Here is a 26,136-nt window from a genome sequence, read left to right as displayed (position 1 = left end):
TCGAAGTGTGAGGTCCAAGCTGACAAGTGGCTGTATGTATGGTATACCATCACTAGGAACTCACCCTTTAATGGTACTGGTATCTTTCAACCCCACAGCTTTCTCAGCAGAGGCTTGTTGGTTGGCGATCATGATGGTGCCAGCGGTCCTGCGGGAGCGAGGAGACTCGTTCCCTCTCAGGGCCAGGGGAACGGTCTCACTGGAGACAGACAGCCTTTGCTGCTCTGACAGTTTCGGCCCTAGAGCAATCAGGGAGTAAAACATTTAGATTATGCTATAATTAAGCAATAAGGCCCGAGGGGGTGTGGTATATGGCCAATATACTACGGCTAAGGGCTGTTCTTAAGCACGACGCAACGCGGAGTGCCTGGATACAGCCCTTAGCCGTGGTATATTGGCAATACCTCTTTAAAGAATACCTGGGATAGGATAAAGTAATCCTTCTAAATTTTAAAAAATGTAATTATAATAATAATCAGAAAAAATATATAAAAAATATTGTAAAGTGGTTATCCCACTGGCTATAAGGTGAATGCACCAATTTGTAAGTCGCTCTGGATAAGAGCGTCTGCTAAATGACGTAAATGTAAATGTAAATGGCAATACACCACAAACACCTGAGGTGACTTATTGCTATTATAAACTGGTTACCAACGTAATTAGAGCAGTAAAAATACATGTTTTTGCATACCCGTGGTATATACCACAGTTTTCAGCCAATCAGCATTCAGGGCTCGAACCACCCAGTTTATAATGCAATATAGTAAATACTGTTTCGATAATTGTATTATATAAAATAATATCTTTATGACTGCATTTGAGTGTTATTCAGGGCTCATACATATCGGTGGTTAGTACACTTTGTACATTAGACTGATAGTGTAAATATAGCGAGAACATGGCAGAATGTCTCACCAAGAGTAGGACTGTGGTATTCCTCTTCTGTGAGAGTCTTCAACTCCCTCTGTATCTCTGTAAAACAAGCACACATACACACATCATGTCATGGGGATAACGTACAATATTATGTTATTTCCATTTAAACATACACATTGCATCAGTGTGTACAACTATGGCATTGTTGACACTCAACCGTGCATAACATGATTTATACAGTATGTAAGTCTTGTCAGAACTGACATTTTACTGGCAGCAGTAACATAATTATCTACTCAATTACAGCTGCAACCGAATGTGACCTACTGTCTACAGACAACAGGGACTTTGTGCAGGATATATTTTTAGCTAAGTACACCACTTCATTGGTACTGTGTCTTCAGCACTGTCACAGGCATTGAAATGAATTTAGTTAAAGCTACATTTGGCCGTAGAATATTGTGGTTGTCTCAGTGCTTTGCCAACGGGCAGTGTAGGGCAAGGGACAAACTGTCCAGAATGGTTTTATTGATGAAACAAGGCTGATGTCTTGGAGCTAGTTGTCCTCCCATGCCCTCCCATGCCCTAATGGTATTCATGCTGTGAGACCTGTTGGTTCAGTACCTGACTGGAAGGCAGGGACAGTAGCAGGAAGCAGAGGGACAGGCTTGGGTAGAGGGTCAGAGAGAGGGGCAACGACTAGGGCAAGTTTATGGTGGGTGTTAGGGTGAGGAGTTGGAGGGTCGTGAGAGAAAATACATTTGACAGGAGGTGAGGACTTAGGGAAGGGGATGGAAGGGGGAGGACAGTAATGGTCACACAGGGCATCCAGGTCTGGGCTAGTCAACAGGGGGACAGGGGCCATGGCATCTCTGGGAGAGGGACAGAAATAGGAGGGGGACAGGCCAGAGGGGCCTGACACAGGCCTGGGCCTCCCCCACTCCCTCTGCCGGACTGAGGCTGAGAGCAGAGAGGTGATGAAGGGGATCGACACAGAGAGAGAGAAAGAGAGAGAGAGAGAGAGAGAGAGAGAGAGAGAGAGAGAGAGAGAGAGAGAGACAGAGAGACAGAGAGAGAGAGAGAGAGAGAGAGAGAGAGAGAGAGAGAGAGAGAGAGAGAGAGAGAGAGAGAGAGAGAGAGAGAGAGAGAGAGAGTGTAGTAAGACAAATATTTATGATTGTAGGTAAACAAAGAAAGAGAAAAATGATATAATTAGTTCAGCAACCAGAATTAAGCAAGTCAGCTTTGGCTCACACTCCAAGATAATACAACTGAAGAGAAGCAAGCTACACAAGCTATAACTTCAGAAGTAACACAAAGTTATCAGCTTTAGCTACCTGGCTCAGGTTTTGGGAGCTGGGGTTTCAGCAGCGGTGGGTCTGGCTGGGATAGGGCAGTAACAGTGTTTTTGCCTTGAGGAGAAGCAGCAGAGGAAAAGATAGAGGGGGAGGAGGGACGCTGATGAGTTGATACAATCTGAGGTCTGAAGACATTTGAACGAGCTGCAGTAGAGGAAGAGGGGGATAAAAGACAGGAGAGGCCAGAAAGATGATAGTGTAAGAAAAACTACAGCATGAGACACTCAAACCTCTATGAGTCCAACTTAAAGACATATAACGGCTAATGTGATAAAGCAGGTGGCCTTTGACCTATGAACTGCCATGTGTCTGGTACCTCTCTGTGGGTCGGAGGGGGGTTGAGAGAGGCCAACACCCCGAGGCTTCAAGTCCACTGCAAGGCCACTCAGAGCCCCCGGGAGACTACTCAGAAAAGACACAGGCGCTAGCAGCAAGAAGAAAAGGAAGTGAAAAGAGGGAAGAACAATAGCAGAAATAGAAAAATAGCAGAAACCAATGAATGAGAGCGATGACTTGGTGGAAAGAGGGATACTACAGATAGGCATGCCTTAAGACGTGCAGTGATGCTACTTTTACTTTTTCTAAACCACAATTTCCTGTTAATAATGCAGAGAACATTTCTGTTATCTTACAGTAACACTGGAAGTCTTCAAAAGTGCCCCTGGTTGATGCTACTAGTGATTTCTATGTTGCTCAAAATCAGTCTCATTAGACAGTCCAGACATTCCAATACCATGCCCTTGCTGGGGGATACTTCTGTTGAACAAAATGTTAAGCAATTCATAGGCAATTCAGGGAGTTCCATCATGCAGATTGAGAAACAAGTGAAGCTTCAGTAAGCACTTGTCAAGGCAGCATCATTCAGTCTATCTGTCTGGCTGCAGGTACCTGAGCAGCTGCTGGGATGGAAGATTTTGGGCAGTGGTTGATAGCGGGTAAAGGCTGGCACTGAGGGAACTGGGGGTCCTAGGGCCACTAATGGCACGGAGGCAGAGGGAACTGATGGAACTGACAGAACTGGTGGAACTGATGGAACGGGTGGAACTGGTAGAACTGATGGAACTGAGGCTGAGGACACTGAGGGAACGGATGGAACTGATGGAACCGATGGAACTGATGGAACTGATTGAACTGAGGCTGAGGACACTGAGGGAACTGAGGGAACGGATGGAACTGATGGAACCGATGGAACTGATGGAACTGATTGAACTGAGGCTGAGGACACTGAGGGAACTGATGGAACGGATGGAACTGATGGAACCGATGGAACTGATGGAACTGATTGAACTGAGGCTGAGGACACTGAGGGAACTGAGGGAACGGATGGAACTGATGGAACCGATGGAACTGGTGGAACTGATTGAACTGAGGCTGAGGACACTGAGGGAACTGAGGGAACGGATGGAACTGATGGAACCGATGGAACTGATGGAACTGATTGAACTGAGGCTGAGGACACTGAGGGAACTGAGGGAACGGATGGAACTGATGGAACCGATGGAACTGATGGAACTGATTGAACTGAGGCTGAGGACACTGAGGGAACTGAGGGAACGGATGGAACTGATGGAACCGATGGAACTGGTGGAACAGGTGAAACTGAGGGCACCAAGGAGACTGGGGGCACTGGTGGCCTGGGGGGCTCAGGGGAGGGTGGCACAGAGTGTGCATGTCTGAAACGGGTTGGTGGATGTGGAGAGGGGGTCGGGGGGACAGGGGCAGTACCAGCTTTGCCACTCTCTTTCCCACAGGCTATCGGATGGAGAGGGGGATGGAGAGAGGGAGGGAGATGAAGATGTGGAAGAGTAGAAATAGAAAAAGATTAAGAGAAGGCGGGAAGGATGATATGACAGGTTGCAAATGAAATGACCGTCATAAATCAGATACAACTTTTTAACTGAAAATTCCAAGAAAACTAGCTAGCTGCATAGCATATAAATTGTTACTGAGGACTACTGTTGCTAATAGAGATGTATCTCTATTACTTTCTTCTTGGCTTTCTGATATCTATGGGGAAAGTATCTGATTCAATGGAAGATTTTGAAGATGTAATGTGGTGACTAACGTAAAATCATATCAAAGAGGATCCATCAGTTCTATATAATGTTTTTAAAAAATTATTCTAAATGATGGTAATTTATACATTTATACATAAAGTATTGTGGTAGGATGATTGGAAAGGAGACCCAAAGGTGGGCAGGAGGGAGAGGAACTGGCAGAGGAACTGGCAGAGAAAGTGGTGAAAGAAAGCGTGAGAAGGAAAAGGTAGGGACAGGAGAGACTAATAAAAAGTTGTGGTAGAAAAGTGAGGATGCCATTATTTATTGGAGAGAAAGGAAGGCAGAATGTACGAGGTATGTATGAGTGTATAATTGAAGTGTACCTGCAGCAGCTTTGCTAATGCTAGCTCCAGCACTGGACCTCCTGTCTTCCTCCTCATCACTCTCGTTGAAGTCGTCAAGGTTACCGATGTCTGTGGGTTTGACACTCATCAGACTGGCCAGACTCTGCATGTCCTCGTCACTGTGGGAGAGTAACACAGCATTGTCACCTTGACACATAATGATGTCATTACTGATGTTATTACCGTAGTATGGGTGGTAATTATGAATCTATCGTTATTGGGATATTATGGGATGGACTCACGTGGCTTTCCCCTCTCTGAGAAACACACAGGACAGGGAGAGCTTCAGAGTTGCCTCCACCACCTTGACAGACAGGGGCTTCAGCTTCAATGTCAGGTCTTGCTGAGTGGGAGTGGCACTGGCAAACTTCTTCATATTCACGTCCACTGCAGCCAACACCTTACGTTGACCCTTTGTCTCCTGCAAAGCAAGCAGCAGGAATACATTCATGAGCGGGCTTTAGTAGTACCATTAGATTATCTTTAATGAAATGTCATATTTCAATGCGGGCCGTTATGAGATATTGTAATTAGATAGAGGTAGAAACTACACTCACACTCTCAATGACAAACGTCCAGTCTTTGTCTTCAAACACATCAGAATGTGGATCCTAGTGGGGTAAATACAGAGATAGAAATGACAGGGGAAAACGACACATGTTGCACACATTTTTGTATGTTATCAATTTACATTAGAAATGTCTAAAGTGTACTCATGTGTACTCATGTACTCATGAATACCCATGGGGTGATATTTACCCTGAAGAGTGTGACGGAGATATCCACGTTTTCAGGTACGGGCCACACCACCATCCCCCTGTAGGGGTTCTTGATGCCCGGCTGCCATCCATGAAGCTAGAGAGAGAAATCAAGGCTACATCAAAACGTGATACAAGTTATAGAAATGCATCCCTGCCATTCTGGTGGGATGAGAGCTGTGCTGTTTTGAGGTAGGTAAAACAGGGTGAGTATTTACCTTGGAGCACATACGCCTATTTCTTCTGGTCCAAACCACCCTCACTTTATCTGGTTGCCTGAAATCATAGAAAAAGGTGATGCATCAAAACATGAGACAAGAGACAGTGAGAAATGCTATAAATTGTTTTGTAGCTTCTTTTAGTCCTTACATAATTCAGCATAAGTTCTCTTCTTTGGATTTTCAATGTAATCATTTCCACAAAAACACTAATATAAACACCAACACACAAGTTCTCTGTTATTTGTTGTGAAACAATTATTTTTAAGAAGAACGGGACTGCTTCCCCAGTCAGAGTCATCCCTGGTGGTTTAGCTCCAAAGAAGAGGTTTGTTTTAAACAACCTGAACAACGCAAGGGAATCATGCCCTAACAGATATTCTATTCCACAACAGATGACGAAGAGGGATAGCAGACAGTAATGGGGATCTTGTGAGAGTCACATGATCACAATCAGCTGAAACCCAATACACACAACCCAAGGGCTGGAAGAGACACAGTGTGTGTGTGTGTGTGTGTGTGTGTGTGTGTGTGTGTGTGTGTGTGTGTATGTGTGTGTGTGTGTGTGTGTGTGTGTGTGTGTGTGTGTGTGTGTGTGTGTGTGTGTGTGTGTGTGTGTGTGAAGCCAGGGACCTTTGCTACTACAGTTCTGTACTACACATCATAGCTTTGGTCCAGAGTTCCTTACAAATGCATTCCTCATTTAACACGTGGACTAATTTCTAACATCACAGAAATGTACTAAATATCTCACACTAGGCCACCTGAAATTACTGTCAAACATAATATGGTGTTCTACATGTCTATTGGTGAAATATCAAAAGTAAATCTCGGAATCGATTTGACATTACATAATGCATTCATGAAATATGTCATAGGCCTACACAAATGTTTGACTGTTTGTCAGATACATTTAATTTACATTTACATTTTAGTCATTTAGCAGACGCTCTTATCCAGAGCGACTTACAGTTAGTGAGTGCATACATTTTCATTGCTATTCTATCTGTCCTCAATGTGTAACATTATACCAGTGTTGTTCTGTCTCCACTGACTGGGAGAAGTTTCCAACCCTTGGTTTGTCAATTGTTTGTTAAAAGGAGAAGTTCTGGCTTCTGGAACACAGGAAGAATGGAAGGAAGCTGCATTATGGCACTGACCTGGCCAATTGCACTGTTTTCTTGAGGCCTCTGGGGGTGTGGTACCTCACAGGAGGAAGGACCCATATTGCACAATCACTTTTAACCTACAGTCCGAAGACCCTCCCATCCTGATTGTTTATGTTATAACAAGCCCCTCCCACTTTATTATAACTATTTAATGTGTATCCAGAATACAGTTGAGCTGTTTGCTCACTAATATTGCTTGTAAATGGTAATACACCTGAAATGTGTTTAACATATTACTATTGTAGGATCTATCTAAACTGAATTGAAGTTCCTCTGGTGCAGGGGACTCCTTACTAACATAGAGAGTTATTGGGCTAATGCAGCCTGTTGAGGAGAACATGGAAAGCAGGGTCAAATTCAGTTCTGTGTCGGGTTTCAGGCTAGTTATAGCAACAGAGAGGAAGGGAGTTGAAAGGGAGCTGAATGGCATGTTTGGGTGGGGAGGGGGTTGCTTTTAAAGCATTATGGCATCATAGGGCACAGAAATAGACTGACAGACTGGGACAGGCAAATCAATTACAACAGGAGAAAGCATGCCCATACTCCTTCCCGAGTTACCAGAGGCCAATATGACTCACACCAAAAGCAGGCCGCTGTGTCATGCTCCAGCTGTCACAAACTCAACCAGAGGCAAGACTGCTCATTTGTTGAGACTGAAGACTTGACCCTGACAGCTGCAACCAGTAGTAAGGCTTTCTCTCAAAAAACCTCCCCCTCATTGGTTCTCATGTTAGAACAGCTTATGACAAAACATGAGATGGACAGTTTGATCGCTCTTCATGTTTGTGTTATTATAAGTGATACCCAGTTCAACTGGAGAGCTTCAAGTTCCTCTGTGTTCACATCAATAAGGATATATCATGGTCCAAACACACCAACACGGTTATAAAGAAGGCACGACAACGCCTTTTCAGGAGGCTGAAAATATTTGGCATGGGCGCTCAGATCCTCAAAAAGTTATACAGCTGCCATAGCCGCAGGAAGTCGTTTCGAGGTGGGGTGCTGCAATTTGTTTTTCGACAGGGACGGGGGACGGGGGACGGGGGACGGGGGGGGGGACGGGGTTGCCCACTCCACAGATATCAGCCTGCTAATACAGGACTATTAAAGGCCCAGTGGTGAACATACATTTTTTTCAAAAACATGTATTTTTATATATATATTTTTTCATTGTGATTTTTCAGGGGGTGCTGCAGCACCCTCAGCACCCCTACTTCCCACGGCTATGACAGCTGCACCATTGAGAGCATCTTGACTGGCTGCATCACCGCTTGGTATGGCAACTGCTTGGCATCCGACCGCAAGGCACTACAGAGGGTAGTCTGTACGGCCCAGTACATCACTGGGGCCGAGCTCCCTGCCATCCAGGACCTTTATACCAGGCGGTGTCAGAGGAAGGCCCTAAAAATGGTCAAAGACTCCAGCCACCCAAGTCATAGACTGCAAGCGGTACCAGAGCGCCAAGTCTGGGACCAAAAGGCACCTGAACAGCTTCTACCCCAAGCCATAAGACTGCTAAACAGCTCATCAAATGGCTACCTGGACTATTTACATTGACACCCTTTTTTTCTCACTGAGTCTCTTGCACTGGCTCTATGCACACTCACTGGACTCTAACCACACACTTACTGTACGGTAGCTAGCTACAGCAACAAGTATTCTTTCCTACTACGATAGCAACGCAGCTAGCTACCAAGAAGATGAGTGTGTGACCCAGACAAGGGCCGAGAAAACACAGATTTCGGACACCATGAATCCTGAATAGTGAGTAAAGCTGGTGATGTTTAGGTGTTGTTTTTGTTAGCTCCACAGACCGAGTAACACCGGATGACGAGATGTAGCAAGCAAGCTAGTTTTTTTTACATTTCTTTTTATTCAAAGTACAAATTACAAATATCAAGCACAAATATTTGTTATACAAATTATCAGCAATCAACAATTTACATCACTACAGTACATTAAACACGTCTACCGCAAAACAAAATACACAAGTAAAACAAGAAGAGACCTTAAATACATACAGTGAGGGAAAAAAGTATTTGATCCCCTGCTCATTTTGTATGTTTGCCCACTGAAAAAGAAATGAACAGTCTATAATTTTAATGGTAGGTTTATTTGAACAGTGAGAGACAGAATAACAACAACAAAATCCAGAAAAACGCATGTCAAAAATTTAATAAATTGATTTGCATTTTAATGAGGGAAATAAGTATTTGACCCCCTCTCAATCAGAAAGATTTCTGGCTCCCAGGTGTCTTTTATACAGGTAACGAGCTGAGATTAGGAGCACACTCTTAAAGGGAGTGCTCCTAATCTCAGTTTGTTACCTGTATAAAAGACACCTGTCCACAGAAGCAATCAATCAATCAGATTCCAAACTCTCCACCATGGCCAAGACCAAAGAGCTCTCCAAGGATGTCAGGGACAAGATTGTAGACCTACACAAGGCTGGAATGGGCTACAAGACCATCGCCAAGCAGCTTGGTGAGAAGGTGACAACAGTTGGTGTGATTATTCGCAAATGGAAGAAACACAAAATAACTGTCAATCTCCCTCGGCCTGGGGCTCCATGCAAGATCTCACCTCGTGGAGTTGCAATGATCATGAGAACGGTGAGGAATCAGCCCAGAACTACACGGGAGGATCTTATCAATGATCTCAAGGCAGCTGGGACCATAGTCACCAAGAAAACAATTGGTAACACACTACGCCGTGAAGGACTGAAATCCTGCAGCGCCCGCAAGGTCCCCCTGCTCAAGAAAGCACATATACAGGCCCGTCTGAAGTTTGCCAATGAACATCTGAATGATTCAGAGGAGAACTGGGTGAAAGTGTTGTGGTCAGATGAGACCAAAATCGAGCTCTTTGGCATCAACTCAACTCGCCGTGTTTGGAGGAGGAGGAATGCTGCCTATGACCCCAAGAACACCATCCCCACCGTCAAACATGGAGGTGGAAACATTATGCTTTGTTTTTCTGCTAAGGGGACAGGACAACTTCACCGCATCAAAGGGACGATGGACGGGGCCATGTACCGTCAAATCTTGGGTGAGAACCTCCTTCCCTCAGCCAGGGCATTGAAAATGGGTCGTGGATGGGTATTCCAGCATGACAATGACCCAAAACACACGGCCAAGGCAACAAAGGAGTGGCTCAAGAAGAAGCACATTAAGGTCCTGGAGTGGCCTAGCCAGTCTCCAGACCTTAATCCCATAGAAAATCTGTGGAGGGAGCTGAAGGTTCGAGTTGCCAAACGTCAGCCTCGAAACCTTAATGACTTGGAGAAGATCTGCAAAGAGGAGTGGGACAAAATCCCTCCTGAGATGTGTGCAAACCTGGTCGCCAACTATAAGAAACGTCTGACCTCTGTGATTGCCAACAAGGGTTTTGCCACCAAGTACTAAGTCATGTTTTGCAGAGGGGTCAAATACTTATTTCCCTCATTAAAATGCAAAATCAATTTATAAATATTTTGACATGCGTTTTTCTGGATTTTTTTGATGATATTCTGTCTCTCACTGTTCAAATAAACCTACCATGTTAATTATAGACTGATCATGTCTTTGTCAGTGGGCAAACGTACAAAATCAGCAGGGGATCAAATACTTTTTTCCCTCACTGTACATATTACCTCAATTACCTCAACTACCTCGTACCCCTGCACAGTGACTCGGTAGTCCTTGTATAGAGCCTTGTTATTGTTTTTTTATTGTGTTACTATTTTTTTTCTTTTTTTCTTTTTAACTCTGCATTGTTGGGAAAGGGCTTGTAAGTAAGTGTTTCATGTTAAAGTCTAGACATGTTGTATTCTGGCACAAGTGACAAATACATTTTGATTTGAATCGATCGATCACCATGATGGGGCTCAACGCTCCAAGGCTCATGTACAGACGTTGTGTCAGATTTCAAATGGTCTGTGTTTTAGTCTAAGTCTGAATCTTATCTGCTAAGAAATAATGATCTAATCAAACTACTGTATAGTACACAATAGCTCTGTTGGAACATGACAAAATACGCAAGGATATGGCATGGCTGGCAGGCCTGTTTGCAAATTACATTGTTGTGTAGAGATCTCCCTTATCATGGTTGATAGAAAATAAGTATGTAGTAACTTTGGGATTCCACTAAGAGTGAAAAGCATTGTTTTAATTGGATCAATCATTAGGCTATTGATTGAGGCCCTTCTCCACTTAAGATCAAAGTAGGCAAAGGGTAGCCTAATTGATGACATGTCTGATGACATCAACACAGATAGCTTAATTAACATTACAAAGAAATACCAACAAATCCAATCATAGTGAAACAAATAAAGTTAGAAGTGATATCACTCTGGAAAACATTTGCCCTGCTTCCCAGTATCTGGTCATGTCATGACATCGTCATCATCATGATACAGATTCTCCTGTCAGCTGAGTGAACTGACATAATGTCTGTCTTTATCAGTCTGACAGTGATGTAATAGGCTTGTGGTAGGGGTAGGAGTATTGATGCCTTTTGTGTGCATTAAATCTACAGTTAGGACTGTGCCCATGGGACACACTCTTCTCACGCCACTTCGATATGAAGTGATTTTCGTTGCAAGTTAGGAGAGTCTTTTTGCAAACCCTAAACATTTTCCTAACCTTAAACTCGGTCTCCTAACCTGCCATGTTAATTATCCTGAACTGCTGCGTAAATTCTAACCTGTTACGACAAAGTCACTTTAGTATCAAAGTGGCGTGAAAATAGTGTTTATCCTGTGCCCATAGCCTACTATAATTACAATAAACGCGGAAATGTAGAGGCTCAATGCGATTTCACAGCCACAAAGTCAAAATTGGCTATAGCGTAAAAGAAAACGTTGGTCTTCATTTATGGTAAGGGTTAAGCGTAAAGTTATCAGTGTGGTTAAGGTTAAAGGTTAGGTTTAAAATAAAATTGTAAGAATATAAATTGTAGAAATAGGCGGGGTTTAGCCATAATTATGACTTTGTGGCTGTGGAAGCTAGTGACGACAGCTAATGCGCTTCTCTTATTCATATTACTGTATCAGAGGAAACAACGAACTAACTACATTTTGCCCTCTTCCTGTAACTGTTGTCACTAGTAAGAAAATGGAATACGGCCCGTTATGGATTTGATCAAATAAATGGAATAGATTCTTGACAAGGATGGCTAAAGCAGCGCCCATGGTGGTAGGCTGCGCAAACCTACTTTTAAAGTATAAGTATTACAAGGAGAAACGCCCTTCATGGGAGCAGATAACGTGAGTCAATAGCATGTTGTGAAAATGAGTTCGTTTAACCTAAAGAAATAACATAACCTACCATTTCTTCGTGCATTCCAACACAAGTTCTTGATAGGACGCCACAAACTGGAATTTTGAAGCTTTCTTGCCAACGCGTTGTAATCTTTTCCAAACCGAAGTCATAATTTAGTTGAGGTATTACAAAGTTTAAAAAAGTAAGTTCCACTTTCTTCTAACTCCTTTCGGGATGGTTGTTCAATGACAGTTCGTGGTGTGTAAAACCGTTGTCTTCAAGCTGACCGTATTCAAAAGGGACAGCCGCAGGTGAAGTTTCATTGAGTTCAGTCACATAAAACTGTCAACATCAACCAAACACATTGAAGAAAAAAACATGTAGCACGGAACTACGGTAATTATTAACTACAGTATTTATAAGCGGAACCGAATCCACTGTCTTGCGCATTTCAACACTTCCACATAGTCAGAAAAGGAACGCCAAATATCCTAAATGAAACTGTTAGTCCACAATGTGCATTCCAGAGTAAAAAGACACTGTCGACAATTCATCCAGGTATATAATAGCTGTCCTTCGCCCAGCCAGGGAAATAAAACTGTCAGATAAAGCCACCATAACACATTTTAGGCTACGTTACACTGACAGTGCAATAAACTCTCCAAGTGGTATCATTTGTTGCGTCTGTATGCTGCAGATAGAGAAGGGGAGCGGTTGCTAAGCATTGATGATGCGGCAGTATGCAAAGTTCCTTAGCTCTATCTTCTTTCTGCCTATCCGTACAACAGTAAACAATAACATTTCAGACTTTGGATTCCGTCCATGGTACGATGCCACTGTCAGTATGATGACCTTTAAGGAGTCAGATGACACTTATCCAACTTTGCTGAAGTTTATTCAAAAGTAATACTTTGCCCTGAATTGTTCACTCAAACTATTCTTGGCGCGCTTCTCTGCAGGATACATTGTATCCATTTGTAAAGTGCTCTTGCGTATTTGACACTTTTATCCTAATATTTTATTTACATTTTAGGAACATCCTTTAATTTCCTTACTTCTCTAAAAGGTTTGTGATTCAGTTTGGGCCAAAGCACATTGGGCAGTAAGATTATGCATGAGTTTCCATGAAGAGAGATGTCCTGTCCCACTGCGTATTCGGAGCAGCCGTGCATAGGGATTTTCCGTAGCTGTGTGGAGTATATTTTTGGAATGAGAGGAGGGTGGGGTGGGTGGACAGAGGCAGCTGGGGATAGAGGACTGTGATACAGCCTACACTTGGAACACAGCAGCTCATGTGTACCTCTCCTTTCCACTTTGCAATAGTATAATAACAACATTGACAGAGATCACAGGCTATAAAAAATCACGGCATGTTATGACTAGGAGTTATGCATTTATTGAGCCTAAGTATATTCAAAACGTCATTACTTAACATATGGAACTTAACAAATAATGTGTTTCCAGTATTCAGGGCAGAGCTCAGTGAAGTAGACAGCTGGCTAGAGCCGAGAGTTTCCTAACTCAACCCCACCTTGTTCTCTGAGACAGAGTGAGTGTTCTGCCAGGGTGCAGCAGCGGATGTGCAAGTCATGACTCAACGTGTTATTTACCTTGACTCAAGCAGCAAACACATCACTATTAATCAGTGTCTGAGAGACATAAGGCCAGGGAATGACCTGCAATGAGAAGATGACTTGTCTAATTTATCTTTGCTCAGACTGTAGGTTAACTATCATAAACTGAGTTGAAGCCACATGAGAAATTGTTTCATGCTCACGCTACAGATGGTTATATCGGTCAGCTAATACAGGACTAGTAAAGGCCCAGTGCACTACTTAATTTTTTTGATTTAATTCAGATTTTTCAGGGGGTGCTGCAGCACTCTCCGCATCCCTACTTCCTGCAGCTATGTGTGGCCTATTTATAGAAATACATGGGACTTTCTAAAAGGAATGTAAAAGCTCTCACCCGTTTTAATGTTCTGTTGCTATATGAATAGTCAAATGAAATGGGAACTGTCTGCCAATGGTAATAAGATATGGTAGGCTGTCATTGTAAATAAGAATTTGTTCTTAACTGACTTGCCTAGTTAAATAAAGGTTAAATAAAATAATAAATAAATATCAGAGACTGTTATTACTTGAAAGATCACATTGAAAGATCTCCCTTATCATGGTTGATAGAAAATAAGTGCTTAGTAACTTTAGGATTCTGCTAAAAATGAAGAAAGTATTGTTTTAATTTGATCCATCATTATTAGGCTATTGATTGAGGCCCTTCTCCTCTTAAGATCAAAGTAGGCAAAGGGTAGCCTAATTAAAGTTACAAATAAATACCAACAAATCCAATCATAGTGAGAGAAAACATTTGTTAGAAGTTATACCACTCTTGAAAATATTTGCCCTGCTTCCTAGTATCTGGTTTATGTCAGGGCATCATCATCATCGTGATGATACAGATCCTGCTGTCAGCTGAGTGGATGGAAGTAATGTCTGTCATTTATCAGTCTGACAATGATGTAGTAGGAATGCAAAAGCTCTCACCCCTGTTTTAACGTTCTGTTGCTATATGAATAGTAAATTAAATAATAATAATAATAATAATAATATGCCATTTAGCAGACGCTACTTACAGTCATGCGTGCATACATTTTTTGTGTATGGGTGGTCCCGGGGATCGAACCCACTACCTTGGCGTTACAAGCGCCGTGCTCTACCAGCTGAGCTACAGAGGACCACAATGATTGAAATGGGAACTGACCACCAATGGTAATAAGAATTCAGAGACTGTTATTACGAAAATACAAACAAAGGTTGCAGTAAAGTGGCCTTGCACTGTGACTATTAGGGAAAGGATAATGGATGTCTGAGGCATGTATGGGGCTTCCTGTTTTCAGTTAGTCATTTCCTGGTGGTTAGTGGATCTATAAAGTAGCTTGCTCAAGGGTAGAGTTGATCTATTCCTGTAATTACCATCAAAAGTTACTTTGTGTTAAGCAGTACACTCTTAGAAAAAAGGGTTCCAAAATGGTTATTCGGCTGTACCCATAGGAGAACCCTTTTTGGTCCCAGATAGAACTCTCTTTGGTCCCAGGTAGAACTATTTTGGGTTCCATGTAGAACCCTCTGTGTAAAGGGTTCTACATGGAACTCAAAAAGGGTTCTACCTGGAACCAAAAAGGGTCCTTCAAAGGGTTCTCCTATGGGGACAGCCGAATAACCCTTTTAGGTTCTAGATAGCACCTTTTTTTCTAAGAGTGTACTTGCCGCTCTGATAAAAATAGACATGGGTTGCCATACAACTTCCCTTTATACTAAATATGATGGCAAGCTAGCAAGATAAATTACCAATGATGTCCGGGTTGTATCCCTCTAACCTTCCTTTACACTAAACATGATGGTGTTTCAAGTTTAAACATTACTTTTATAATGTTTTATTCAAATTCTCTTTCAACCACTAAATAAGTAGAAATACTAGATGCTCAGGTCTAATTCTGTTTGTAAGGAATGCATGATGATGGTATTTGAATGTTTTACATCTACTGTTCTGGACTCCTCCTGCTACCCTGGGGAGAGAACAGGGATCATTGCCTAATAAGCCCATGTGTGGCTGGAATGGTTTGTTTATAATGGCCAGGCAGTCAGAGTGGTGCTCTCATGAATCAAAAACAAGTACAGTCATAGAGCTTGAAAGGGCTAACCAATGATATCAATGGCATCCACATATAACTTCTCCTGTGAGATACTGTAAGTAATAGTTAGATGCAAAAAGGCACCCCCATGGTTATCAAAAAGGCACACTTCCATGGTTATCAAAAAGGCACACTTCCATGGTTATCAAAAAGGCACACTTCCATGGTTACCAAAAAGGCACACTTCCATGGTTATCAAAAAGGCACACTTCCATGGTTATCAAAAAGGCACACTTCCATGGTTATCAAAAAGGCACACTTCCATGGTTATCAAAAAGGCACACTTCCATGGTTATCAAAAAGGCACACTTCCATGGTTATCAAAAAGGCACACTTCCATGGTTATCAAAAAGGCACACTTCCATGGTTATCAAAAAGGCACACTTCCATGGTTATCAAAAAGGCACCCCCATGGTTATCAAAAAGGCACACTTCCATGGTTATCAAAATGCATACTCTGCCGTGAGCCAGAAACACAGGAACAAAAGTACCGTTTTTGGAACTGAAGGGCTTTCTGACTTCACCTTGGGAAACAAAAATGTTCAGGTTTTCTACATATGGAACAGATGCTGATATCTGTCACAACACATTTTGCCATCTAGTGGTTAGAGTATGTCAATAACCCCTTTCCAAACCAATAAATTACAGTTGAGCTGGACCCATAAGCGGACAATTGACGTACTGTAGAGTTATAACTTATAACACATGGTTACTGTCCATCGCATTTGTATTTTTAGGCCAAGCTAATAAAAAAGCTCAATCCATAAACTGCCCATCACAACAAACAATAACGAGTAATACCGACATTGTGTGTATGTGGCTACATGTCTAAGATTACATTCAATCTTAGAATTGTAGAGAAAAAAATAATATTTAGAGAAAAATACATTGTTTTACAATCCTAGGCCTTTGACATCAGACACTGCCACTTAAACAATCTTCAAGCATAGTACAAGTATGATTGGATACCAATGAAATATGTTAAATTAATTAGAGGCATGTTACACCAAATTCAAATACCTCCAATTCATCAGGTATTTCAAATACGGCTTTTGTTTTCAAGATAGGCACAATTAGTCCAAATCAATTAGCAAGGTCTTTTTAATTATGTATTGTATAGTAACAAGGTTGTTGGAGAAAATGTCAGCTCCTTTTGTGATGGAGATAGATCATCAAAATGTCCTTCTGCCAATAACCTAGCTAGGTGGGTACAAGTATAATAAATAATTAAACGGCTATACAGAACAGGAAACAGCTTATATTATGTAAACAGAGGAAAAATATTAGTTGGTTTATAAGGGAATGTGGAAAGACTCTTTGATCAATTGGTCCCGGGAGTTTTGAGTTGGCTGGAGAGTCAGTGAAGTGCCAGGTAGATCCTGAGGTACATTATCACCATAGTTGCCCTCCTCCTCTTCATAATAATCCTCTTCCTCAGAGTAACCATTTTCTGTAGTGATGGTGCTCTCTGACAGCAGAGAGTTGGAGATGTCCTGAAAGGCTCCCTTGTACTCCTGGATGGACTCATAGAGAGACCACAGCTGACAGTGCAGAGACATGTCCAACTGTCTGAGGCCCACCTAGGACACACAACAGGAACGGATAATTGTGTCAATAATCTCATACATTAACTATATAAACGTTGTCAGTTGAATACAAATGAACAAGAACAAATTTAGGTAAATTGAGCTGAAATTGCTGCCCTATTATTTCAGGATGTTCTCTAGATGTGTGCTATTTGCTGACAATAATCAAAGACAAAGCTGTGAGAAATGATCAAAATATTGTGTGTTTTGGTGTTTTGACTTTCCTTTTGTTGTTTTTTACATTTCTGTATGTTTTTAAATTTCTTAAGGACTCTTGTAAGACTAGCCATTGGGCTAAAATAGATCCTAATAAAATAAAATCAACTGATTACAGAATAATGTCCTACCATTTCTTTGCGCAGCGTTGCGTCCAGACGTGCAGGCTTGCTGCGGCCGAGAGAGTCGATCACGCTAGACTTGCTGATGTCGGCCTGAAGGCTTGTCCGTTTACTGTGGACTTTTTCGATGTCCCTCCATGAGCCACCACTGGAGTTAAGGATGCCGCTCAGGCCTTTTGGCAAAGCGGGTAGTCCTTCGATTGAACAGACGCTGCCTGGCCATCCAGGAGGACTCGACTGGAGCCCGTTCATTGTCTACCTCTTTATCAATGTCTATTTAAGAAGAAAAAATATAAGAAAAAAAACTTCTGCTGCTTTTATTATAGGCCAGAAATATTCAATCATAAAGAAAATACGGATTCAATAATGGAAGCGCACTATCATGTGCAGTATGTGATGATTTCAAAATAGTAGGCTATAGCCTAGTCATTATTGTCTCAGATCAGCAATCCACCGATGATGAGCATTTAACAGAACAGGTTGCAAATGTATAGACGGAATGTATAGTTTCAATAAAAAACGTTGCTTCACCTTCACTCCGGTTATTGTATTTCCAACGAGTCCTCAATAGCACAATACAGGCGCCGTTCACACAGCATCCATGTGGATGAAAAATTGCTTTGGCAATGAAAACATAACGTAGGCCTATGTAAATGTTACCAAGATGAATTCATGTCTGATATCCTTGCTTTGTTTCCCACTACGTTTTTCTGTCTCAACTGCGAACCTCGCCCTCGATTAATATCCCCTCCCCGTCCGGTCCCACTTCATCGCAGAGACCCGAGGCGCTGCACCGCTTCCCCGCTGTCAAAACACACTATATTTGAGGATAGAGGAAACAGTATTAGGACGTCCTTAGGAACAATATTGCCGAATAACTAAACTATTATATGTCGAGGCCGGTGTTTTTTTTCATTCTAGCAATACCAAATTCTGCACCTTGACCCATTTCCAAATGCCTTACATCAAGACAAAACCACTGAAAACCATAAATACTGAATTTTCCAATTGTCCCCCACGATTAAATCAGGGAGGGGACTATGGATCTTTCTCCGTCAGTACATTCCTACTTTCGTAACACGTGATCTAAGACAGCACTGGGCCGATTTTGACGAAACTTGGGTGAATGGTGCGTCTTTCCATATAGATCCGGCATTTACAAAATTACACTGATTGGCCCAATGAGGGAAATATAGTAATGAAATGAAATGTGTTAGTCACACGTGATATCGCAATTGGCCCAAGGGGGGGCTGCATCATTCGTGGGGCACGACATGTTTACGGTTGCCTTGTATTTATACAATAACCCCTATACATCTACAATTATACACTATTCCAGTTTTTACAACAAATACACACAGAACTTCGTTCAGTACTACATCACAGCAAATATCATTTTGCATCCATCCAGTCTCTTATCAGAAACATCCTTAATAGTTGTTCCAATACTATTTGTTAACAAGTAGGCAACTCCCACTACTGCCACCACACTACTGAATATTAAAAATATCATCTTCTAGTATAAATAGATTGCTACTATATCTACAACTCCATACAATTACATTACATGGCCACTTTGTCACTCTATTGTTGTGTGGCCACATAAAACAAAAGCCACTTGTTTTAAAATGAAGTAATAACCACAGAGAAAGTATGAATAAAGTGGATGAATTCCAATTTTTATAAACAATTGATGTACATTAATATCAACCAGTCAAACAACACTCAACTATATTTAGTTCAGAGATATTCAACCACTCAGAGGTGCCCATTCTCACCATGCAAGTTGGTGTCAAAACTTTACCCTGAATCCACAGAGAAGCCTTCAAATCAAAAGTAACAGCAATGTTTTAAAAGATGTAACACTACAGGTCCTCAAAATACAAATGATGCATACACAGACAGTTGTCCAAGTTTATTACAATAACCTTTACCGGCAGAGGTGAAGCAGTTCACTTTTGCCACAAAAACCTTTGCAAGGGAATCAAGCTGCTATAACTTCCGGTGTTGCTTATGTGAGCGTGTGTTTATGCCTTGTTTCTGTTTTTAGAATTTCCATCAGTTCAGTCTCATGATTGGTGAAGCTCTTTCAGGCTGCGCAGTGAATCTGCACAGCTGCGGATGAGACTGCACAGCTGGATACTAGCCTCTACTGAGGCTGAGTGCTGGAGCTCCTGTGTGGCCCACCGCAGCTTGTGCAGCACTGCGTCCTCAGCACTGGACAGGGCTGGGTGAGGTGCAAGGGCTACTATGGGGGCTGGCACATGGACTGGCTGGATGGAGGGGGTGGACGCAGGGAGGAAGCTGGGGGTCACGGTGGGTGCAGGGGTGGGGTTTGCTGGTGGAGGTAGGGGTCCTCTCAGTCCTGAAGCAGCCCCCTCACAGTGCTCTGGTCGGGGCTGCCCTGTGATGGAGAGGGGAGCGTCACTGGAGGGGGCTCCATTGTCCAGAGGGAAAGGCTGAGAGGCTAGCTGTCTCTCTCTGACCTGTGACAGGGCAGCCTGGGCATTTAGGGCTGAGAGTGAGAGGACAGTAACAGGAAAGAGAAGGAAATGACAAGAAAAAAAAGTTTAGTTGGAGCAAGAAAATGATTTGTTCAGTTGCAAACTAATGTTAGATGAGTCATAAACTAGGCCCAGTTAGCTCAGGAAACTCCTTTCCTAGCCTGACTACCTACCCATCCACATTGCTCCAGCCAAACGCCACGCCCACTAGTGTTTCTTTATATGGCGCGATCAACAGAGCAGCGAAATTAAATTCAGGATGAGTTGTCAGGCAACTCCTTTCCCCTAGTCATAACAGAAATTCTCCTAGCCCTGCACAGACTCTTACCTGGGTTGTCCTTGTCTACGTCAGAGTCCAGCTCCTGACATGCAACACAGTAGTTCTTCTTCTGCTTGTCCTGAAGGAGAATCGTCTGGACAGGCACAAACGACTAATTATTCAACTCAAGTCCAAATACTACTTAGACGCTCATTACAATCTCCTAAAACAATATCAATCAATCCCTTCATCTTTAAAAATCATTACATAGTACATTTATTTAGTTATAGATCTCACTCAGTAAATATATAACAGGTGGCAAATATATAAACTGGGATGGTCTGGATTATCCCCCACTCACCCCACATTGCTCGCAGCATTCTCCTAACATTTTGTAGCCATTGAGGAGGTAGGCACCCATGAGCTTGCTTATTTTGTCCTGTCGTTCCCGCTGAGCATGAATAACCTTCATCTCAGATTCTGAAGGGGGTGTCCACTCGAAGTCATCGTCGTCTGACAAGAAAACCATGGAGGGTGAGGGGAGGAAACCGACATTCAAACTACCAGAACTCAGTCATATGGACACGGCTGGCTTGCTCATCACGCAGCTAGCTAGTTTATCAAACTGACAGTACAATAACTTAACGCGTTAGTCGATTTCGGTTAACCTAGCAAGCTAGCTGATAGCTACATCAGCTAGGTGATGATAATTTAACTTTTGATAGTGCGCAAACAGTAGTTAGTTAGTTAGCAAGCAAGTATTATGCGACGTCTGTTTGTGCTAACTAATCTGGAGACACCAGTAGACCAACTAACGTTAGTTGACTAACGTTAGCCAATTAGCCATCTACTGTAGCTGGCTAAGCTGACCAAGCTAGCTGTCAAACTGGGCTTCCGGTCAAAACTTTAACTCACAAAAACGTCCATCTGGCATTCTGAAAGACAATTAGCAAAATAAACTTGTGAGATAGCCTACCAAAGTAAAACATAAGCATTTAAGGAAAGCAGCTTGTTTATTTACCTGCATTCAGTGCCATGATTCCACTGCTATGCCTGGTTGCTGCACGCCGTTTCTTTACAAAAAATGTATGCAGCTACACATGCGTCCACTAAGTTTGAAATGTAACGTTATAGGTCTGTTACTGCCACCTGTCGTATTGGAAGACTATAGCTAGCTAGCTAAGAGACAGTACAGTAAAATATATATTTTAAAATAACTAAACCAAGATAGACCACAGCACGTCGTTTCAAATGGGAACAAATTAGTCATAGTGGCAGGTGGGCGGAGCCAAGCACGAGCTACCAAGATCCTATTGGCGTGTTTTAGCATATATTTGCAAATTGCGCGTGTGCAATAACTCAATTCGTCTTTGCACTCCTAAACAACGCATTTTTTTTTTTACAACTTTGGCAAAGAGTAAAGTCTACAAAACATAGTCCACTCTGTTCTTAACATATTCTAGTTTTGGGAACAGAAACATTTATTGAAATCAAATGTTTTATCGATGAGGAAAATTAACAGAATGTCGACCAAAATCCATCTCGTTCCATCTTCTCCCACTGCCGGTCAATGGGCTTCCTCTCACTCCCATATTTGGTAGTGAGTGGAAACGCCAAGTAGATACTTCACATTTATACATCCGGTGAAATATCTGATTAATTGTTCTATCTGTGGTACAGTAAATTAATCAGGAGTGCCAGAGTGCGCTCAGCGTGCCCTCTGGGCGTTCGTAAAATCATAGCGTTGTCAGATTGTCCGTTCATAAATTCAGAGCGTTTCGCTCTGGCCTCACAACGGCGGTCAAGCACCTTAAGCTAACTTGCTAACCATTGCTAGCTACTTCCAGACATAAATGAGAGAACACCTCACTCTGACCATTTTACTTGCCCCAGCAGAGCTGGTTAGGCTGTTTTCATGTTATCCAGAGCGTTGGTGACTGTAACTGTGCTGCTGGCAACAATTTCATAAAGTTTTTTTGCCGACGTTTACTGACACCGGTCATATTCAACAGGTGTTGCCCGTTCGTAAATGTATCAGTTATTCTGCGCTCTGGCACACAGACGAGAGTGCTCTGAAATCGGACTAGATAGCCAGAGTGAATTTACGAACGCGCACAGTATGAAGCTAGGCTGACATCCCTGATCACGCTTGTCGGCGACGTTGGCTAGCTAAGCTCATGCGCACAAACACGTCATCGGGTCTAACCTTTCGGACTGCGCACGTGCAGGCCATCTAATCAAAGGCACTCCTTTAATATAAAGTTGTTTTTCACAAAACTTTAAACTTGTCAGTTTGTCACTTTTACGAGGTTGGAGTAATAACATGTTCAGCTACTTAAGACATTGTCTCGAAAATGTAAATGTAATGAATCTAGGTTGTGCCTTGGTACCCAGTCTTATTTGAGTCAGGAAAGGATGTTCATATGATAGGGAAGATATACAAAACCTAGCAGAGAGCATATCCAACTGACAATCTCTTAGAAAAAAATATTAACTATTGGAACCAAGATTGGGACGGGGGTATGAGCATGCGTGTCTGGGCAGATGAGAGTGAGTCATTGTTTGTGTGTGTCTGTAAGTTGTTGTTCGTATGTATAAATTCGTAAAATCAGTCAAGTAAACACAGTGCCTTCGGAAAGTATTCAGACCCCTTGACTTTTTCCACATTTTGTTTCGTTAAAGCCTTAGTCTAAAATTGATTAAATAAAACATTGTCATCATCAATCTACACACAATACCCCATAATGACAAAGCGAAGACAGGTTTTTATTTTAGCACATTTATTGAAAATAGAAAACTGAAATACCTTATTTACATAAGTATTCAAACCCTTTGCTATGAGACTCGAAATTGAGCACAGGTGCATCCTGTTTTCCATTGATCATCCTTGAGATGTTTCTAAAACTTGATTGGAGTCCACCTGTGGCAAATTCAATTGATTGGACATGATTTGGAAAGGCACACACCTGTCTATACAAGGTCCCACAGTTGACAGTGCATGTCAGAGCAAAAACCAAGCCATGAGGTCGAAGGAATTGTCAGTAGAGCGCAGAGACAGGATTGTGTCGAGGCACAGATCTGGGGAAGGGTACCAAAAAATGTCTGAAGCATTGAAGGTCCCCAAGAACACAGTGGCCTCCATCATTCTTAAATGGAAGAAGTCCACCACCAAGACTCTTCCTAGAGCTGGCCACCCGACCAAACTGAGCAATCGGGGGAGAAGGGCCTTGGTCAGGGAGGTGACCAAGAACCCAATGGTCACTCTGACAGAGCTCCAAAGTTCCTCTGTGGAGATGGGAGAACCTTCCAGAATGACAACCATCTCTGCAGCACTCCACCAATCAGGCCTTTATGGTAGAGTGGCCAGACGGAAGCCACTCCTCAGTAAAAGGCACATGAGAGCCCGCTTGGAGTTTTGCCAAAAGGCACCTAAAGACTCTCAGACCAGACCTCTGATAAAACCAAGATTGAACACTTTGGCCTGAATGCCAAGCATCACATCTGGAGGAAACCTGGCACCATCCCTACGGTGAAGCATGGTGGTGGCAGCATCATGCTGTGGGGATGTTTTTCAGCGGCAGGGACTGGGACACTAGTCAGGATCGAGGCAAAGATGAACGGAACAAAGTACAGACAGATCCTTGATGAAAACCTGCTCCAGAGCGCTCAGGACCTCAGACTGGGGCGAAGGTTCACCTTCCAACAGGACAACGACCCTAAGCACACAGCCAAGACAACGCAGGAGTGGCTTTGGGACAAGTCTCTGATTGTCCTTGAGTGGCCCAGCCAGAGCCCGGACTTGAACTCGATCGAACATCTCTGGAGAGACCTGAAAATAGCTGTGCAGTAACGCTCCCCATCCAACCTGACAGAGTTTGAGAGGATCTGCAGAGAAGAATGGGAGAAAATCCCCAAATACAGTTGTGCCAAGCTTGTAGCGTCATACCCAAGGAGACTCAAAGCTGTAATCACTGCCAAAGGTGCTTCAACAAAGTACTGATAAAAGGATCTGAATACTTATGTAAATGTGCTATTTCAGTTTTTTTTTACATTTGCAAAAATGTCTTACAGCCTGTTTTTGCTTTGTCTTTATGGGGTATTGTGTGTAGTTTGATGAGGGAAAAAAACTATTTAATCTATTTTAGGATAAGGCTGTAATGTAACAAAATGTGGAAAAAGGCAAGGGTTATGAATACTTTCCGAATGCACTGTATACTCTGTATTTGAGGGTATCTAACACATAACTCATGCCCTTGGGGTACCGAGTAGGCCTAGTAGAAAAACATCCACAATGTTGTAACATACAGGCCTATGGTCATCTGGCACTTTAGCTCTGAAAGACACAAGACAATGAATTGTTTTGGTCAAGGGCGCAACTTTCACTGGGGACATTCTGAAATTGCATTTTTACTTTATTTTTATTTTTACTCCTGAGTGGCGCAGTGGTCTAAGGCACTACATCGCAGTGGTAACTGTGCCACTAGAGATCCTGGTTCGAATCCAGGCTCTGTCGCAGCCGGCCGCGACCGGGAGACTCATGGGCGGCGCACAATTGGCCCAGCGTCGTCTAGGGTAGGGGAGGGAATGGCCGGCAAGGAAGTAGCTCAGTTGATAGAGCATGGCGTTTGCAACGCCAGGGTTGTGGGTTCGATTCCCACGGGGGGCCAGTATAAAATATATATATATGTATTCACTAACTGTAAGTCGCTCTGGATAAGAGCGTCTGCTAAATGACTAAAATGTAAATGTAAATTTTGTCTCTCCCAGTTTTATCATTGCACTGTGATACAAAACTCGGCTGAGGTGTGCTTTAGGGCCACTATAGGACCTCAGAGCGGTCGGGTAGGCCGTTTTCCGGTTTGAGCCAGCTGGATTTAGGACTCCACAGACACACAGACACCACAGAGCATGCGGACAGGCTGTGTGAAGGCTAAGCTTCTGAAAGGCTGGTGTGTAGGACCAGCACGGTAGAGATGAACAGAGGCAGCTGCTGTCTGTGTTGCGCTTTTTCTCTGAGTTGTAAAAGCAAGGAGAGCAGAAACTGGCTACTCTTTAGTTGACTGATCTAGCTGGCAAGGTAACTGCTGTTTGACAGAAGAAAAAATTAAAGTTTATTCCCAGTGTAACTGACATTTTACGTTAGCAAATTTTTCATCCCCTCTCAACTGAAGTGAATGAACTACTAGCAGCTAGTTAGCTAGCTAGCATCTACCACAACCAGTTCAGCTCTAGCTAGCAATATCTAACAGCTGTTGTGTGTATGGAAATGTTTTGTAGCCTTTGTTTTGGCCCGTTTCAACAGAAGTACATTTGATGATGTACCATTGTACCATTAGCTAGCAGAGCTAGCCAAAAGTTGGCTAACGTTAGTGAGCTAGCTAGCTAGCTCACTAACTTTAGCTATTATTTTTGCCTCAATCACACTAGACCTGAATCAAACGATGAAACCAGCGGCCAAACGATTGATGACCGATATTCTGATGTTTTTTCAGTGCAATAAGAGTTTTTATTAGTCAGTATAGCAATGTAACATTATTGATCTGTCAGGTTCCCTAGCTAATTCCCTACACTGAATATCATGCACACAGAAATGTAATTATTCTGCTGGAGGTGTAAAGCACAAAAGGGGACATATTTGCATATGTTATGGTCTTGTGAAGGCTGGCTGAATTCTGCCAAAGAGTATGCTCTTCTATCTCAGCATGTCTACAGATTCTCCCATCTCCCTGTTTTTG

General features: G+C 42.6%; 3 protein-coding genes across 4 annotated transcripts in view; all 3 read right to left on the bottom strand.

Annotated features, from left to right (window-relative positions):
- LOC311099952 (EH domain-binding protein 1-like protein 1) overlaps positions 1-12,713 on the bottom strand; it is a 30,024-nt gene extending 17,311 nt beyond the window's left edge. The window contains exons 1-8 of the mRNA XM_084140673.1: positions 12,090-12,713; positions 5,615-5,672; positions 5,398-5,493; positions 5,196-5,249; positions 4,881-5,059; positions 4,618-4,757; positions 916-972; positions 65-239 (exon numbers count right to left, since the gene is read on the bottom strand). Of these exons, the coding sequence (XP_083996799.1) occupies positions 65-239; positions 916-972; positions 4,618-4,757; positions 4,881-5,059; positions 5,196-5,249; positions 5,398-5,493; positions 5,615-5,672; positions 12,090-12,193 (863 nt within the window). The 5' untranslated portion in view covers positions 12,194-12,713. The remainder of the gene's footprint in view (positions 1-64; positions 240-915; positions 973-4,617; positions 4,758-4,880; positions 5,060-5,195; positions 5,250-5,397; positions 5,494-5,614; positions 5,673-12,089) is intronic.
- A 2,735-nt stretch (positions 12,714-15,448) lies between these two features.
- On the bottom strand, positions 15,449-18,619 carry LOC311099977 (leucine repeat adapter protein 25-like). 2 transcript variants are annotated; one of them, XM_084140703.1, is made up of 3 exons: positions 18,170-18,569; positions 17,648-17,911; positions 16,315-17,294 (listed from the first exon to the last, which is right to left on the bottom strand). In XM_084140703.1, exons 2-3 carry the CDS (start codon positions 17,888-17,890, stop codon positions 17,007-17,009), a joined length of 531 nt encoding a protein of 176 aa, XP_083996829.1. In that variant the 5' UTR covers positions 17,891-17,911; positions 18,170-18,569; the 3' UTR covers positions 16,315-17,006. The 2 variants fall into 2 exon arrangements, with proteins under 2 accessions (XP_083996828.1, XP_083996829.1); XM_084140702.1 differs by having other exon boundaries at positions 15,449-17,294; positions 17,648-18,619.
- A 677-nt stretch (positions 18,620-19,296) lies between these two features.
- LOC311099972 (protein ZNRD2-like) lies at positions 19,297-21,674 on the bottom strand. The gene is made up of 4 exons (XM_084140698.1): positions 21,423-21,674; positions 20,763-20,914; positions 20,471-20,555; positions 19,297-20,153 (listed from the first exon to the last, which is right to left on the bottom strand). The coding sequence occupies exons 1-4, from the start codon at positions 21,436-21,438 to the stop codon at positions 19,708-19,710; spliced, it is 699 nt and encodes a 232-aa protein (XP_083996824.1). The 5' UTR covers positions 21,439-21,674; the 3' UTR covers positions 19,297-19,707.
- Between the last annotated feature and the right edge of the window lie 4,462 nt (positions 21,675-26,136).

This window comes from Coregonus lavaretus, assembly GCF_964263955.1.
Source record: "Coregonus lavaretus genome assembly, chromosome: 24".
Classification (NCBI taxonomy): Eukaryota; Metazoa; Chordata; class Actinopteri; order Salmoniformes; family Salmonidae; genus Coregonus; species Coregonus lavaretus.
This window is presented reverse-complemented; position numbering and strand designations above follow the sequence as displayed.